Here is a 12,911-nt window from a genome sequence, read left to right on the forward strand (position 1 = left end):
GTAAGAAAAACAAATACTTAGAGGAGATTGATAGAAGTTTGAGCCAGAATACCACTACGTGGGATGAGTACTCTATTGACTTATTAAATGGACATGGAAGCAACCTAGATGTCCATCAGCAGATGAATGGATAAGAAAGCTGTGGTACATATACACAATGGAGTATTACTCAGCCATTAAAAAGAATACATTTGAATCAGTTCTAATCAGGTAGATGAAAGTGGAGCCTATTATACAAAGTAAGCAAGAAAGAAAAACACCAATACAGTATCAGTTCAGTTCAGTCATTCAGTCATGTCTGACTCTTTGTGACCCCATGAATCACAGCACGCCAGGCCTCCCTGTCCATCACTAACTCCCGGAGTTCACTCAGACTCACGTCCATCGAGTCAGTGATGCCATCCAGCCATCTCATCCTCTGTTGTCCCCTTCTCCTCCTGCCCCCAATCCCTCCCAGCATCAGGGTCTTTTCCAAGGAGTCAACTCTTTGCATGAGGTGGCCAAAGTACTGGAGTTTCAGCTTCAGCATCATTCCCTCCAAAGAAATCCCAGGGCTGATCTCCTTGGGAATGGACTGGTTGGATCTCCTTGCAGTCCAAGGGACTCTCAAGAGTCTTCTCCAACACCACAGTTCCAAAGCATCAATTCTTCGGCACTCAGCTTTCTTCACAGTCCAACTCTCATATCCATACATGACCACAGGAAAAACCATAGCCTTGACTAGACGGACCTTTGTTGGCAAAGTAATGTCTCTGCTTTTGAATATTCTATCTAGGTTGGTCATAACTTTCCTTGCAAGAAGGAAGCGTCTTTTAATTTCATGGCTGCAGTCACCATCTGCAGTAATTTTGGAGCCCCCAAAAATAAAGTCTGACACTATTTCCAGTATACTAATGCATATATATGGAATTTTTAAAGATGGTAACGATAACCCTGTATGTGAGATAGCAAAAGAGACACAGATGTATAGAACAGTTTTTTGGACTCCGTGAGAGACGCCAGTCCAGGTTCGATACCGGATGCTTGGGGCTGGTGCGCTGGGATGACCCAGAGGGATGGTATGGGGAGGGAGGTGGAAAGGGGGTTCAGGATGGGGAACATGTGTACACCCATGGCGGATTCATGTTGATGTGTGGCAAAACCAATACAATATTGTAAAGTAATTGGCCTCCAATTATAATAAATAAATTTAAATTAAAAAATATATTAAATATAGTCTTGTGGAATGCTAGGCGTAAGAGGATTCTCAAGATGCCCCTTATATAGAGCCCATATTTTTATACCACCAGGAGGGCATCTGGCAAGGTGAGGGACATGGAAGGAGGGATGGGAGAGAGAGAGAGAGTGAGGATGAGACACCACGCTCATGAACCTCAGGGTGGTGGACAGAGTTTGGAGGAAGAGGAGCTTCACTCTTGCCTGATTTTGTTCACATAGGTCATGCTAATCAGGGGAGACACCTCCTGTTTTTCAGCTCCTGATGAAGAGTCCACACTCTCCGCATTGCAGCCGAGGGTGTGCCTTTCAGTCACACTAATGTAGAACTACAGTTTACCTTCCAGCAGACATTGTGAGAGCTCCTACTGTGTTGCCAGATACTGTGTTAGTGGAGGGATGGGACATAGGAGAGCTCGTGCTGGGAGACAGACAAGTAACATCATTACAGATTATGATCAGTGTTTTGGAAAACCAGGGGTGACAAAGAATAACATGTGGTTCCAGTTTCATGTAGGATGTTCAGGAGGTCACAAGTGATCCTGAAGTTACTGGTTGAACTTTGACATGTATCCTATGGTATTTTTAGTTTTCTGAAGTTGCGTGTCATTAAGGTCCAAATTAAAACCATTCTGGCCTTTTCTGAGCCCAAGCCTTAGAATGCCAAATGGACAGCAGTCCTGGGAGACGGTGGAAAGCCAGCGCTGATGGCCAGACTCCTCTGGCGGGCACTTTGCTCATCACCGGGTTCTCTCCTCAGGGAAAGGAGACGTGTTTGGAGACGTGTTCTGGAAGGAAGCCACCCTTGCCCAGTCCTGTGCCAATGTGAGGGCCTTGACCTACTGTGACCTCCATGTGATCAAGCGGGACGCCCTGCAGAAAGTGCTGGAATTCTACACGGCCTTCTCCCACTCCTTCTCCCGGAACCTCATTCTCACCTACAACTTGAGGAAGCGGGTGAGTGTGCAGTTTCCGTCTCTTTTCTACCAAGAGCAGTCTCTGTGCTCTTAGGATAACCATGTGGGCTGAGGAAGTCCTTTCGCTGTTTATTTAAATGGAGTAGCTGATTCTCTAGAGGTTCTGCTTGTTGCTTGCTCTTTGGAGCTTTTGCTGTAAAATGAGAGAGAAAAGGACGTTACTTGATTAAAAGATGGATTGATTTTGGTGCAGAAGGGTTTGCTCCTGAGTGTGTCTGTGGGCTTTCCCTCAGTAAAATCCTCACCTTCTAGCATTTTGAAAAGATGAGTTTTAAAAAAAATGAGGTTGTTAGTCAATAAAATGGTTGAGTGGGATCACTTAATTAATGTAAACTGAATTCTCCCTGCTGATTAGAACACACTAAATGGTGTGAGGCTGTTAGCCAGCTGGTAATAATATTTTTTTTTTAAAAAGATAGAACAGTGAGTCAGTTGAGTCCAGAATATAAGAGATGGGATTTGATTCTCTGGAGATTATTTTATATACAGATGTCAGTTTAACTAACTGAGAGATGATTTGTGGTTTTAAGAACCAGAAGATCTCTCATCTGAACTTGTTACTTTCACCCTCAAATCATCAGAATTGCCCCATCTGTCTCTGCAAGGATTAGACAATGTGTCTTGTACTTGGGTTTTCATGACCGATGTTCTTGCATTTCATTTATCTCCTTTGGTCAAGCAGGTAGCTCTCCACCTATAGAATTCATCCAGGATGACTGTCTTAGGAATCTTTCCAGAAACAACCTCGTGATCTCCCCCCACCCCTCAAACTGCTCCTCTTCTCATGGTCCCTGTCTCTATTGTCTGTGTTGCCCTGGGGCTCCAGGTTGGAAAACCCTGCCATCGTCCTCGATGCTTCTTCCCTGCCTCCCATGCCTCATCACATCCCGTTGCTTCTACCTGTACCCTCAAACCTCAGTCCACACTGCTCTCCTCCCCAGGAATTGCCCTGAACTCTTGGACCACAGCACCCCTGATACAGTATCTCCTCCATCCTGGACCAAGCAGTAACACACTCTCCCGCCTTGTGCGTTTCCTCAATGCAGTGCTTCCTCCTTGGCCACTTATGTGACCATTGGGATGATCTCATTCCCTTCTGTAAAGACTTTCTGCCCCCACTCTAACTACAGCATGATGTCCGCTCATTCCCGCATGGTTTATGTGGCTTTCCACATCTGGCTCAAACTTAACCCCTAAGCCCCAACCCCAATCATTCTTCCCGCACCCACCACTCTCACCAGGAAAATGACCCATATAGTTCTGTAAACATGCCGCACCCTTTCAGAGCACCATGTCTCTGCATGGGCTTCCTGGCCTGGAATTCTTTTCTCTCAAACCCTTCAGTTCAGTCATACAGTTGTGTCCAACTCTTTGCAACCCCAGGGACTGCAGCACGCCAGGCTTCCCTCCATCACCAACTCCCAGAGCTTGCTCAAATTCATGTCCATTGAGTTGGTGATGCCATCCGACCATCTCATCCTCTGTCATCGCCTTCTCCTCCTGCCCTCAATCTTTCTCAGCATCAGAGTCTTTCTCAGCACCAGAGTCGGTTCTTCGCATCAGGTGGCCAAAGTATTGGAGTTCAGCTTCAGCATCAGTCCTTCCAATGAATATTCAGGATTGATTTCCTTTAGGATGGACTGGTTGGATCTCCTTGCAGTCCAAGAGACTCTCCAGAGTCTTCTCCAACACCACAGTTCAAAAGCATCAATTCTTCGTCACTCGGCTTTCTTTATAGTCCAACTCTCGCATCCATACATGACCACAGGAAAAACCATAGCTATCACTAGATGGACCTTTGTCAGCAAAGTAATGTCTCTGCTTTTTAATGCTCATATCTTAAGGTTATGCTGAAATATTTATTTGTTCATAAATCCCATACATGCCAACTGAACTAGACTAGATGTATAAAACTGAATTAACACTCAGCTCCCTGGCTTCATGAAAAGAAAAGGAAAAAAAAAGTGAAGTCGTTCAGTCATACTTGACTCTCTGCGACCCCATGGACTGTAGCCTGCCAGCCTCCTCTGTCCATGGGATTTTCCAGGCTAGAATACTGGAGTAGGTTGCTATTAGCTTCAGGAACCTCAAGTCTAATGGAGAAGATGCACACAGGAGGGATAAATGCGATACATGATGCTAAGTACCCTGAGTGTGATTTGTACAAGGTGTTACGAGATCATAAAGGAGGAAGGCAGCTAAAGGAGTCAGAGAGAAAGTATTGGGGGTGGGTGATGAGACCTGAGCTGAGTCATAAAGGATCAGTTTGCTAAACAAAGGGAAGTTTGAGTCAAGGCACAAGAAAGGAAACAGCCTTTTGCCTTCCAGGTTTTTTGTACAAAGTTCCAAACACTTGTCACTGGGTTATCACAACAATGTGCTTCCACTTGTTTTAAATTCCTTGACTTGCATTGCCCTGTGAGTCTCTGCTCAGAGATCTGGGAGGGCAAGGGCTTGGTATCCCAGTGCCTAATCCAGAACAGGGAATTTAAAAAACATCTGGGGATGGCATGGAGAAAGAGATGGGAGCTCTGGGTCTCAGCATCTACATCATAAAATGTGAGGCTGTGGCCAAGATGATTGATGATTTTTATGGCCCTGTGATTGGAAAACTGGTCATTTAAATTCCAATGGGGAATGGGCAGTGGGGGAGAAATGTGCATTCACAGTTCCTCCTTGTTTATCTGTGAACATGGAATGCCTGCTGCTACTTTTAGCTAAGTGGATTCTCTTAAAGTCTGTTATTTGATTGATTCCTTCTTTTTATGAAAGCAAGTTGATTATAATCAGCTTTCAGTGTTGCTGGTAATATAGGATGGAAAAAAATGTACAGTTTGGGTTATTTGGAGGACTAATCATCTTGGAATAATGGTGGATCAAGTAAATCTATCTTAGAAAAACAAGGACGGCAACCAAAACAACAGCATGTCAGCGGTCAGATTGTTTTTGTAAGTGCAGAATGATCGACAGCTCTGCAGAAGAGGAGGCTCAGGGGGCCGTGTTTCTGAAAGGCTGTTTGGAGAAGAAGTTGGCATGGTCTGTATGGCCATGGGGCACAGAGGAAGAACCAAAGCGGTAGACAGTATGAGCGAGACCTCGGAGAAGATTAGAGCTGCTCAGTGAAAGCAGTAGGTATCCGGTTTCTTGTCCTGAAGGTGTTTAGGCATCCTCTGGAGACCCCCTCAGAAACACTGTGGAAGGGACTTAGTCATCCGATGGAGGGTCAGATCAGTTGACCTTCAAATGTCCTTCCAATCTCAAATGCCTATAAATCTGGTATGGATCTGAGAGAATTTTAGTGAGTTCTTTTCTATAAAGAGATAGCCATTCTTTTTCTTGGAAAAAAAAAAAAAAGCTTGTCATTTTGGTATATCCATTGTAGTCTCTCATTGTGTCCTTCTGAGAATTAATTCCTAGTTACATAGGGCATAGAAGATGAGAACATTACATGCATGAATCATTCTTGTAGCTATTTTTTTTCTGGCCAAGTGAAGTGTATGCTTGTGGCTGTTTCTATCTTGGCAAAATCGAGTCTGTTATTCTTCAAAGATGCCTGAGAACACGATGCCTTGGACATCGGTTTGGGGAGTTGTTTGGTCTTGTGGACGCCCTCCAGTGCACGGCAAGAACTCTATCCAGTCTCTCCTCCATTTCCCCACCACCCTCATTTCACAAATGTAACATTGTATAGAAAGTTCACAGAGCTGGATGAGTAAGGGAAGAACTGGAGCCAGAAACGACTCATTGGCCAGGTTTCTCTCTGCCTCTCACAGCTTCATGGCTGACCCTGGCCTCTGTATCCCAAGCCTCACCCTCTCACCCCTGAGTCCATGTGTATGAGCACCCTCAGCCTTTGGCACTGCTCTTGGGATCCAACTTAGGAAGGGGTCATAGGCAGTGATGAAGGAGGCAGAACCTGAAGGCCGGTCCAGCGTTTTGTTGACCTTGGGTTTTCCTTGTCTGTTGGCTCTGAGCCCAGTGAGACCTCAGTCTGCTTCTTGCTCTGCCACTTTATGCTTCTGAAAGCCCTAAATGCTGCCTTCCCCATCTGTAAAATGGGGCTTATGGAAAGGTCTCCTTGTAGGATTATTGTGAGGATTAAATAAGATAATACTGCAAAGCTCCCACACACAGAGTTTGGAACATAGTACATACTCAATTAAGTTGTGAGTTACTATTATTTGTTGTGTCCACTGGACACTCTTCTTTCTTGTTTTATGCTTCTACCTTTGCGTGTAGAGGGTACTCATTCTCCAGAACATCAGGGCACTCTCTCTGCAGCATGTTCTGTGGGGTGGATGTTACCCCCGGGATCTCTGCACCTCTTACAGCCGAGGGGCCAGCTGCTCTGGCCTCCTTGTCCCTTTGCTTTGGTCCCTGGTGGGGTCGGCCCTCACCCAGTCTTTTGGCCAGTTCCATTCATGGAGGGAAAGCTGAGGTTGTTCTGACCTGTTGAGTCAGTCACCAGGGCATCTGTGTCTTGTCAAGAGGAAAGCACAGCTTCCTCCTTTCTTCTGAGGGAGGTGGCATATTGTCATCCACAATAAAAAGAGGATAAAAGGTCCCCATCCCAGACCCTTGGCTTTCTAGGGTGTCAGGCTCTCTGGACATTTTCCTACCGGCAGCTGGAGCTTTGCACACTATTAATAGTAACATTGTTACCAACTCCAGTTAGTCACAGTGTCAGTATATGTTTTATGTCAGCTTATTAAATCTTCAGAACAGCCTTCATATCCCAGTACCAACCCCACTTCTCAAGGGAATAGACTAGGACCCCATGGAGAACAGAATCACATTTCCAAGGTCACCCGGCTTGTAAGAGGCAGATTGCAAACCACGCACGTGCCCCCCTCCCTGGTAAGCAGCTCACATCCTGTGGTGGGGCCCTGGTTACGTGTGGCGCTCAGCTTTTCCACGTGAGCATTCTCCTGCAGCCTCTGCTTTCTCTCAATCTGTTGACTTTTCAGAGGTGGCACAGTTCAGTTCAGTTCAGTCACTCAGTCGTGTCCGACTCTTTGTGACCCCATGAATCGCAGCACGCCAGGCCTCCCTGTCCATCACCAACTCCCAGAGTTCACCCAGACTCACGTCCATCGAGTCAGTGATGCCATCCAGCCATCTCATCCTCTGTCATCCCCTTCTCCTCCTGCCCCTGATCCCTCCCAGCATCAGAGTCTTTTCCAATGAGTCAACTCTTCGCATGAGGTGGCCAAACTACTGGAGTTTCAGCTTCAAAATCATTCCCTCCAAAGAAATCCCAGGGCTGATCTCCTTGGGAATGGACTGGTTGGATCTCCTTGCAGTCCAAGGGACTCTCAAGAGTCTTCTCCAACACCACAGTTCAAAAGCATCAATTCTTCGGCACTCAGCCTTCTTCACAGTCCAACTCTCACATCCATACATGACCACAGGAAAAACCATAGCCTTGACTAGATGGACCTTTGTTGGCAGAGTAACGTCTCTGCTTTTGAATATGCTATCTAGGTTGGTCATAACTTTCCTTCCGAGGTGGCACAGTTTGTCTCTGAAATACCTCTAATGGCCTTTGTTGTTCTCCAGCACACTCCAAAAATTGTACAGTAAATCACAGTCATATCTCAGGTTGTGAAACTTGAGAAGGTTTCCCCCCAAAGTGACAGCCACGCCATTGCTGGGCGTGCCAGGGAGGCATGGACCAGCAGGTCAGCCTGGCCGGTGTTAGTAACTAAGAAGAGTTAAGGACCTGGGTTTGAACCCTGGTGTGACTCCTGACTAGCTGTGTGCCCTTGTGCAAGTTACTAAAATAGCCTAAGCCTCAGTTTTCTCATCTGTAAAAAGGGTCTAATAGAATTCCCTCCTAACTAGGTTTAATGGGAAGATCACATACATTATAACAAAACACACACAGTTGACACCTGTAGGAACTACTCACTATAATCTTCTCTTTCCCCTCACCCATTCTCTCCCTCCACCTTCAGTCCGAGAAGTTCTGGGTTCACCCTTTGCCCCGCTCTTTATAACCAGACCCCTTCTCGAGTCAATGTTTCACTTGGGCTCTACTCCCCTTGTAACCAGAGGGGAGCTCTCACCTCCCAGGAGCTCGGAGATCGGTCCTCCTGCCCATTGTTGGACAGTAGTGGAAATGGACCACAAGTAACTGACGTATTGCAGACAAGCAGTTGGGTAATTAACAGCAGTCAGTGCATGGATAATTGGCATGTAGGTTATTAGTAGGGTGGTGCTCATTTTCTGTGTGGGAGGCTTTATTTTTAAAGCCAAGATTGTTGTGCTTTTGAGTATGTTTTGCATCATGTTTGCATATAGTAATTTGTTCCAGGATAGATTTTTTTTTTCCCTTGGCTTGATAAGGTCTCAACGTACTGAGTTTGGGAGGGACCTAGGACAATAGTTACTGGTGGTTTCAAAGCAGGAGCCTCCTAACGCCTGTTTTCTAAAATGGAGGTTGCCATAGTGAATTGTGATGAATACTATAAGTACATTTCTAGCCCACTTTAGCCAAAGGGCATTTTATTAATATTCTGGAGAAGAGGAGATCAAAGCTTGGAGGCTTGAAGAGAGCTTTGGCCGTAGCTGGCATTGGAAAGCCTTGCAGTTTCCTCCCCAAACAATTTCTCATGGAAGGTTGGTAAGAGGCAAAGACAGACTGCAGAGCCAGGTGCTTGGAAATATGTCCCCTTCCTCACTGCATCGCTAAGTTTTTAAAATGATCTCTACACAGCCCATATTTTCCTTGTCATTCTTCCACAGTGAGGGCTTCTGTGGAATGAAAATCATCTATTAAACTGTCAAGCTATAAAGATCATTTTAAAATCGGGGTGTTGAAATTAAGGGTGGGGAAGGAAAGAGATGGGTGTGAGTGATAAGACCATAATTCTTTCAGGACAACAAAATATAAATCAAAATCAAGTCCCTTTTCTCTTCAAGAGGATCAGGAGTGATGTTTAGGGACCTGTGAGGCCTTCTGTGGATTTTCAGGGATCCTCCCTAGTGCCCCACCCCCAAAGCATATGATCACAAAGGTGAGAGATAATGACAGGACCCCATGCTTCATTATGTATAAATCTGCAGCCATTTCCAAGGAAGCAATAAAGTTCTGGAAGAAGTATGAGGTTTAAAGCTAGAGCCTCATACCTGGACTCAGCCACTTGTTAGCTGGGGAGGCGGGAGCAGTGAGGGAGGAATTGGAGTAAGTACAGCTATTCTTCTTCTGTGGGTTCATCCTGTCTGCCCCACAGGGTGGCTGTGGCAGGATGGTCAGGTGGAAGGCACAGGCCCTTACAGGTGGTAGGTACACAGTCAGGTGAATTCCCTCCCATTATCTGTAGGCATGGGGGCTGCAGAGCAAAGGAGAGCAGTGGCTGTAATAGTTTCGCTCATTTGAAAAGACCCTGATGCTGGGAAAGATTGAGGGCAGGAGAAGGGGACGACAGAGGATGAGATGGTTGGATGGCATCACCGACTCAGTGGACATGGATTTGGGTGAACTCCAGGAGTTGGTGATGGACAGGGAGGCCTGGCATGCTGCGGGTCATGGGGTCACAAAGAGTCGGACACAACTGAGCGACTGAACTGAACTGAACACTCATATGGAGGCAGTAAGTACTGGTGGCTAAACATATAGACTCTAGAGTAAAAAGTTCTTTTCAAATCCTGACTCTCCTTTGTGACCCTGGGCCAGTTACCTAACTTATCTGGATCCCAGTTCATTCACTGTTAACATAGAAGCAGTAATCATACCTTAGCAGGGTGCTTTGACCTGTTCTCAATGTTATGTGTTGCTATCATTATTGTTATTGGTGAGCTTAGCTTTTCTGGAAATGCAGGGATCCTACCAGACGCTGAAAGTTTTAAAAGGGGAATAGGGGCTAAATTTGAACAGGTAGAAATCTCCCAGACAGATGATTCTAAGGTCTGTCCCTGGGCCCCTCAAGTTGTACCAGAGGACCATGTGATTCGTCAGGGGTTTGGGAAAGAATGGTGCTGTTGGACTCATCACAGATCCAATTTCCTCCCAGGACAGAATGGATGGAGGAACTGGAAGAGCTCGGTGTGGGGGAGGTGGGGTTGGAGGGACGTTGTAATTTATCTTAACCCTTATCAACATCATGTCAGTGACACAGCATGTTTACTAGGAGTTAGAAAGGATCTGGCTACTGTAGAGGACTGCCATGCCAATACAATCCTTTGGAGATTAATGTACCTTCCTAATATTTTCTTAGAAGTATGTGGTAATTAATGATAATAACTAGGGTGGTGCTAATGAGTCCCAGACTAGGGGCTCTCCCCAGGTGAGCAGGTTGGCATCCTGAAGCCTCAGATGTGTAGCCCAATATTTTTCACATTCATTTGGCCCCTGAAGACTTTCTGAATTGTACCAATTAGTATAAGTTATCTATTTTAATACACCTACTAACATCTGTCAGAGTGAGCGTTTTGCATAGCATCTTTGGGAAATAGGAACTAGACGATCTTTAATCTCTCTTGTGGTTCCAGTGGTCAGTGACCTGCAGAGTAGATGAGTCTTGTCTGTGAAACATCAAGAAGCCAAAGACACTCAGTGGTGTTGGGGGGCGGGGGGCTGCTTGCTGGGTCCTCAGTGAATCCTGAGCAGAGATTGCTGGCAGTCTCCCTGCTTTATGAACATCCTCCTAAACTCAGCTTTCCCTCACTCCCTACAAGTGCCCTGTAGCCCATTTGATTTCCAAAGGGCAGCCAGCCTTATATTGTCAAAGAGCGTTTGACAGCACGTTCTTGCTGGTATAATCCCATGGACAAAGGAGCCTGGCAGGCTGTATTCGGTGGAGTCACCAACAGTAGACCCTACTGAGCACACACACGTGCTAATAGGAGGCTGCTGAGACATATTGTCTCCTTGACTTCCGATGCCTTCCTTGCAAGTGACTTTCTGGTTATTTTATTGGCTCGGTCAAGTTTCATGTTCCTACCTCATCTGTCACATGTCTGTGCTTCCTAGTTCCCATTTAAATGCTCCTCCTACTCTTTAAAATTGTCTCTTTGGCTATGAGCTCATCCTTATAAAATCTGCCAGTGAGTCATGGAGGTCTTTATTCTAGCCCCTGTTGCCCTATAACTGGAGAGTCAGGATTTCAAACTAGGCTGCCTGTCAGAATGATAACTACCTTCTAAGATGTTAGATTATGGAAACAAATGTTAGTTCAGCCCCTTGGGATGCCCACATCAGGAGCTCACACACAAGTCTACCCCAGCCCGATGTCCATGCAGAAGGTTGTTACTGTGATGTGTGGCATGGAGCAATCCAGTTTTGATGCTTCTCACAGCAAACTTTGTTGGTTGTAATTTACTTGTTACCAGGGTCACTTAATGGTCTTGTCCTGCCCTTACTTAACTTCAACTTCTCAAGTGAATCCACCGGTGGGCTTGGACTCCATATGTCTTCTCTTCAGTCTCTTTGGTATTGGTGAGGCCCCCTGTCCCTTTGATCCAATAAGCTCTGCTCACCTCACTGATAGTTCTCATTATACTTCCAAGTAACTCTAAGCTATGGGCCTTTCTAGAAGCTCCTTAAGGGCTGAGCCTTGTCTGACTAACTCACCTCTGTCCTGATCAATTCTCTTAGAGCTTGGTACAAGTGAAGAAGTGAAGTCACTCAGTTGTGTCCAACTCTTTGCGACCCCATGGACTGTAGCCTACCAGGCTCCTCCATCCATGGGATTTTTCAGGCAAGAATACTGGAGTGGGTTGCCATTTCCTTCTCCAGGAAGGGTCTTCCTGACCCAGGGATTGAACCCGGGACTTCCATCATTGTAGGCAGATGCTTTACCATCTGAGCCACTAGGAAAAAATGGTAAACATTTAAAACTAAGTGAATGAGTGAGTGAATGAACAGATTAGCTGACCAACCAGACAACCAACAAATTAACCTACAAATCCATCAACTTATTGGGCATATGCCTTTCTCTTGTTATTGTTTAGATTTTTGAAACCTTGACTGTAAGATGGCATCCATAGAGACACCTCCCTTTCTTTCTACCTCAGAAGCTCTGCCCATAAATCCCACACCATAGCCTAAGGGATAGTCATCTGACTCCATCTCTTTTCCCTATGCCTGATGCCAAAATCTTGACCTCTGTGCACCAATGCTGAATCAAATCTCAGTTCAGTTCAGTCACTCTGTCATGTCCATCTCTTTGTGACCCCATGGACTGCGGCATGCCAGGCTTCCCTGTCCATCACCAACTCCCGGAGCTTGCTCAAACTCGGGTCCATTGAGTTGGTGATTCCATCCAACCATCTCATCCTCTGTCCCCCCCTTCTCCTCCAGCCTTCAATCTTTCCCAGCATCAGGATCTTTTCCAAGGAGTCAGTTCTTTGTTCTTTGCATCAGGTGGCCAAAGTATTGGAGCTTCAGCTTCAGCATCAGTGCTCCCAGTGAATATTCAGCACTGATTTCCTTTAGGATGGACTGGTTGGATCTCCTTGCATCCAAGGGACTCTCCAGAGTCTTCTCCAACACCACAGTTCAAAAGCATCAATTCTTCGGTGCTCAGTTTTCTTTATGGTCCAACTCTCACATCCATACGTGACTACTGGAAAAACCATAGCTGTGACTAAACAGACTTCTGTTGCAAAGTAATGTCTCTGCTTTTTAATATGCTGTCTATATTGGTCATAGCTTTCTTCCAAGGAGCAAGTAACTTTTAATTTCATGGCTGCAGTCACTGTCCACAGTGATTTTGG

At 45.8% G+C, this 12,911-nt stretch overlaps 1 protein-coding gene across 11 annotated transcripts in view; it reads left to right on the forward strand.

The window, feature by feature from the left end:
* KCNH1 (potassium voltage-gated channel subfamily H member 1) overlaps positions 1 to 12,911 on the forward strand; it is a 430,930-nt gene that overhangs the window by 326,964 nt on the left and 91,055 nt on the right. For all 11 annotated transcript variants that reach the window (XM_055583062.1, XM_055583050.1, XM_055583057.1 and 8 more), the window contains exon 10: positions 1,976 to 2,172. In XM_055583062.1, the coding sequence (XP_055439037.1) occupies positions 1,976 to 2,172 (197 nt within the window). The remainder of the gene's footprint in view (positions 1 to 1,975; positions 2,173 to 12,911) is intronic.

The sequence above is a fragment of the Bubalus kerabau genome, chromosome 5 (genome assembly GCF_029407905.1).
Source record: "Bubalus kerabau isolate K-KA32 ecotype Philippines breed swamp buffalo chromosome 5, PCC_UOA_SB_1v2, whole genome shotgun sequence".
In the NCBI taxonomy this organism is placed as follows: Eukaryota; Metazoa; Chordata; class Mammalia; order Artiodactyla; family Bovidae; genus Bubalus; species Bubalus kerabau.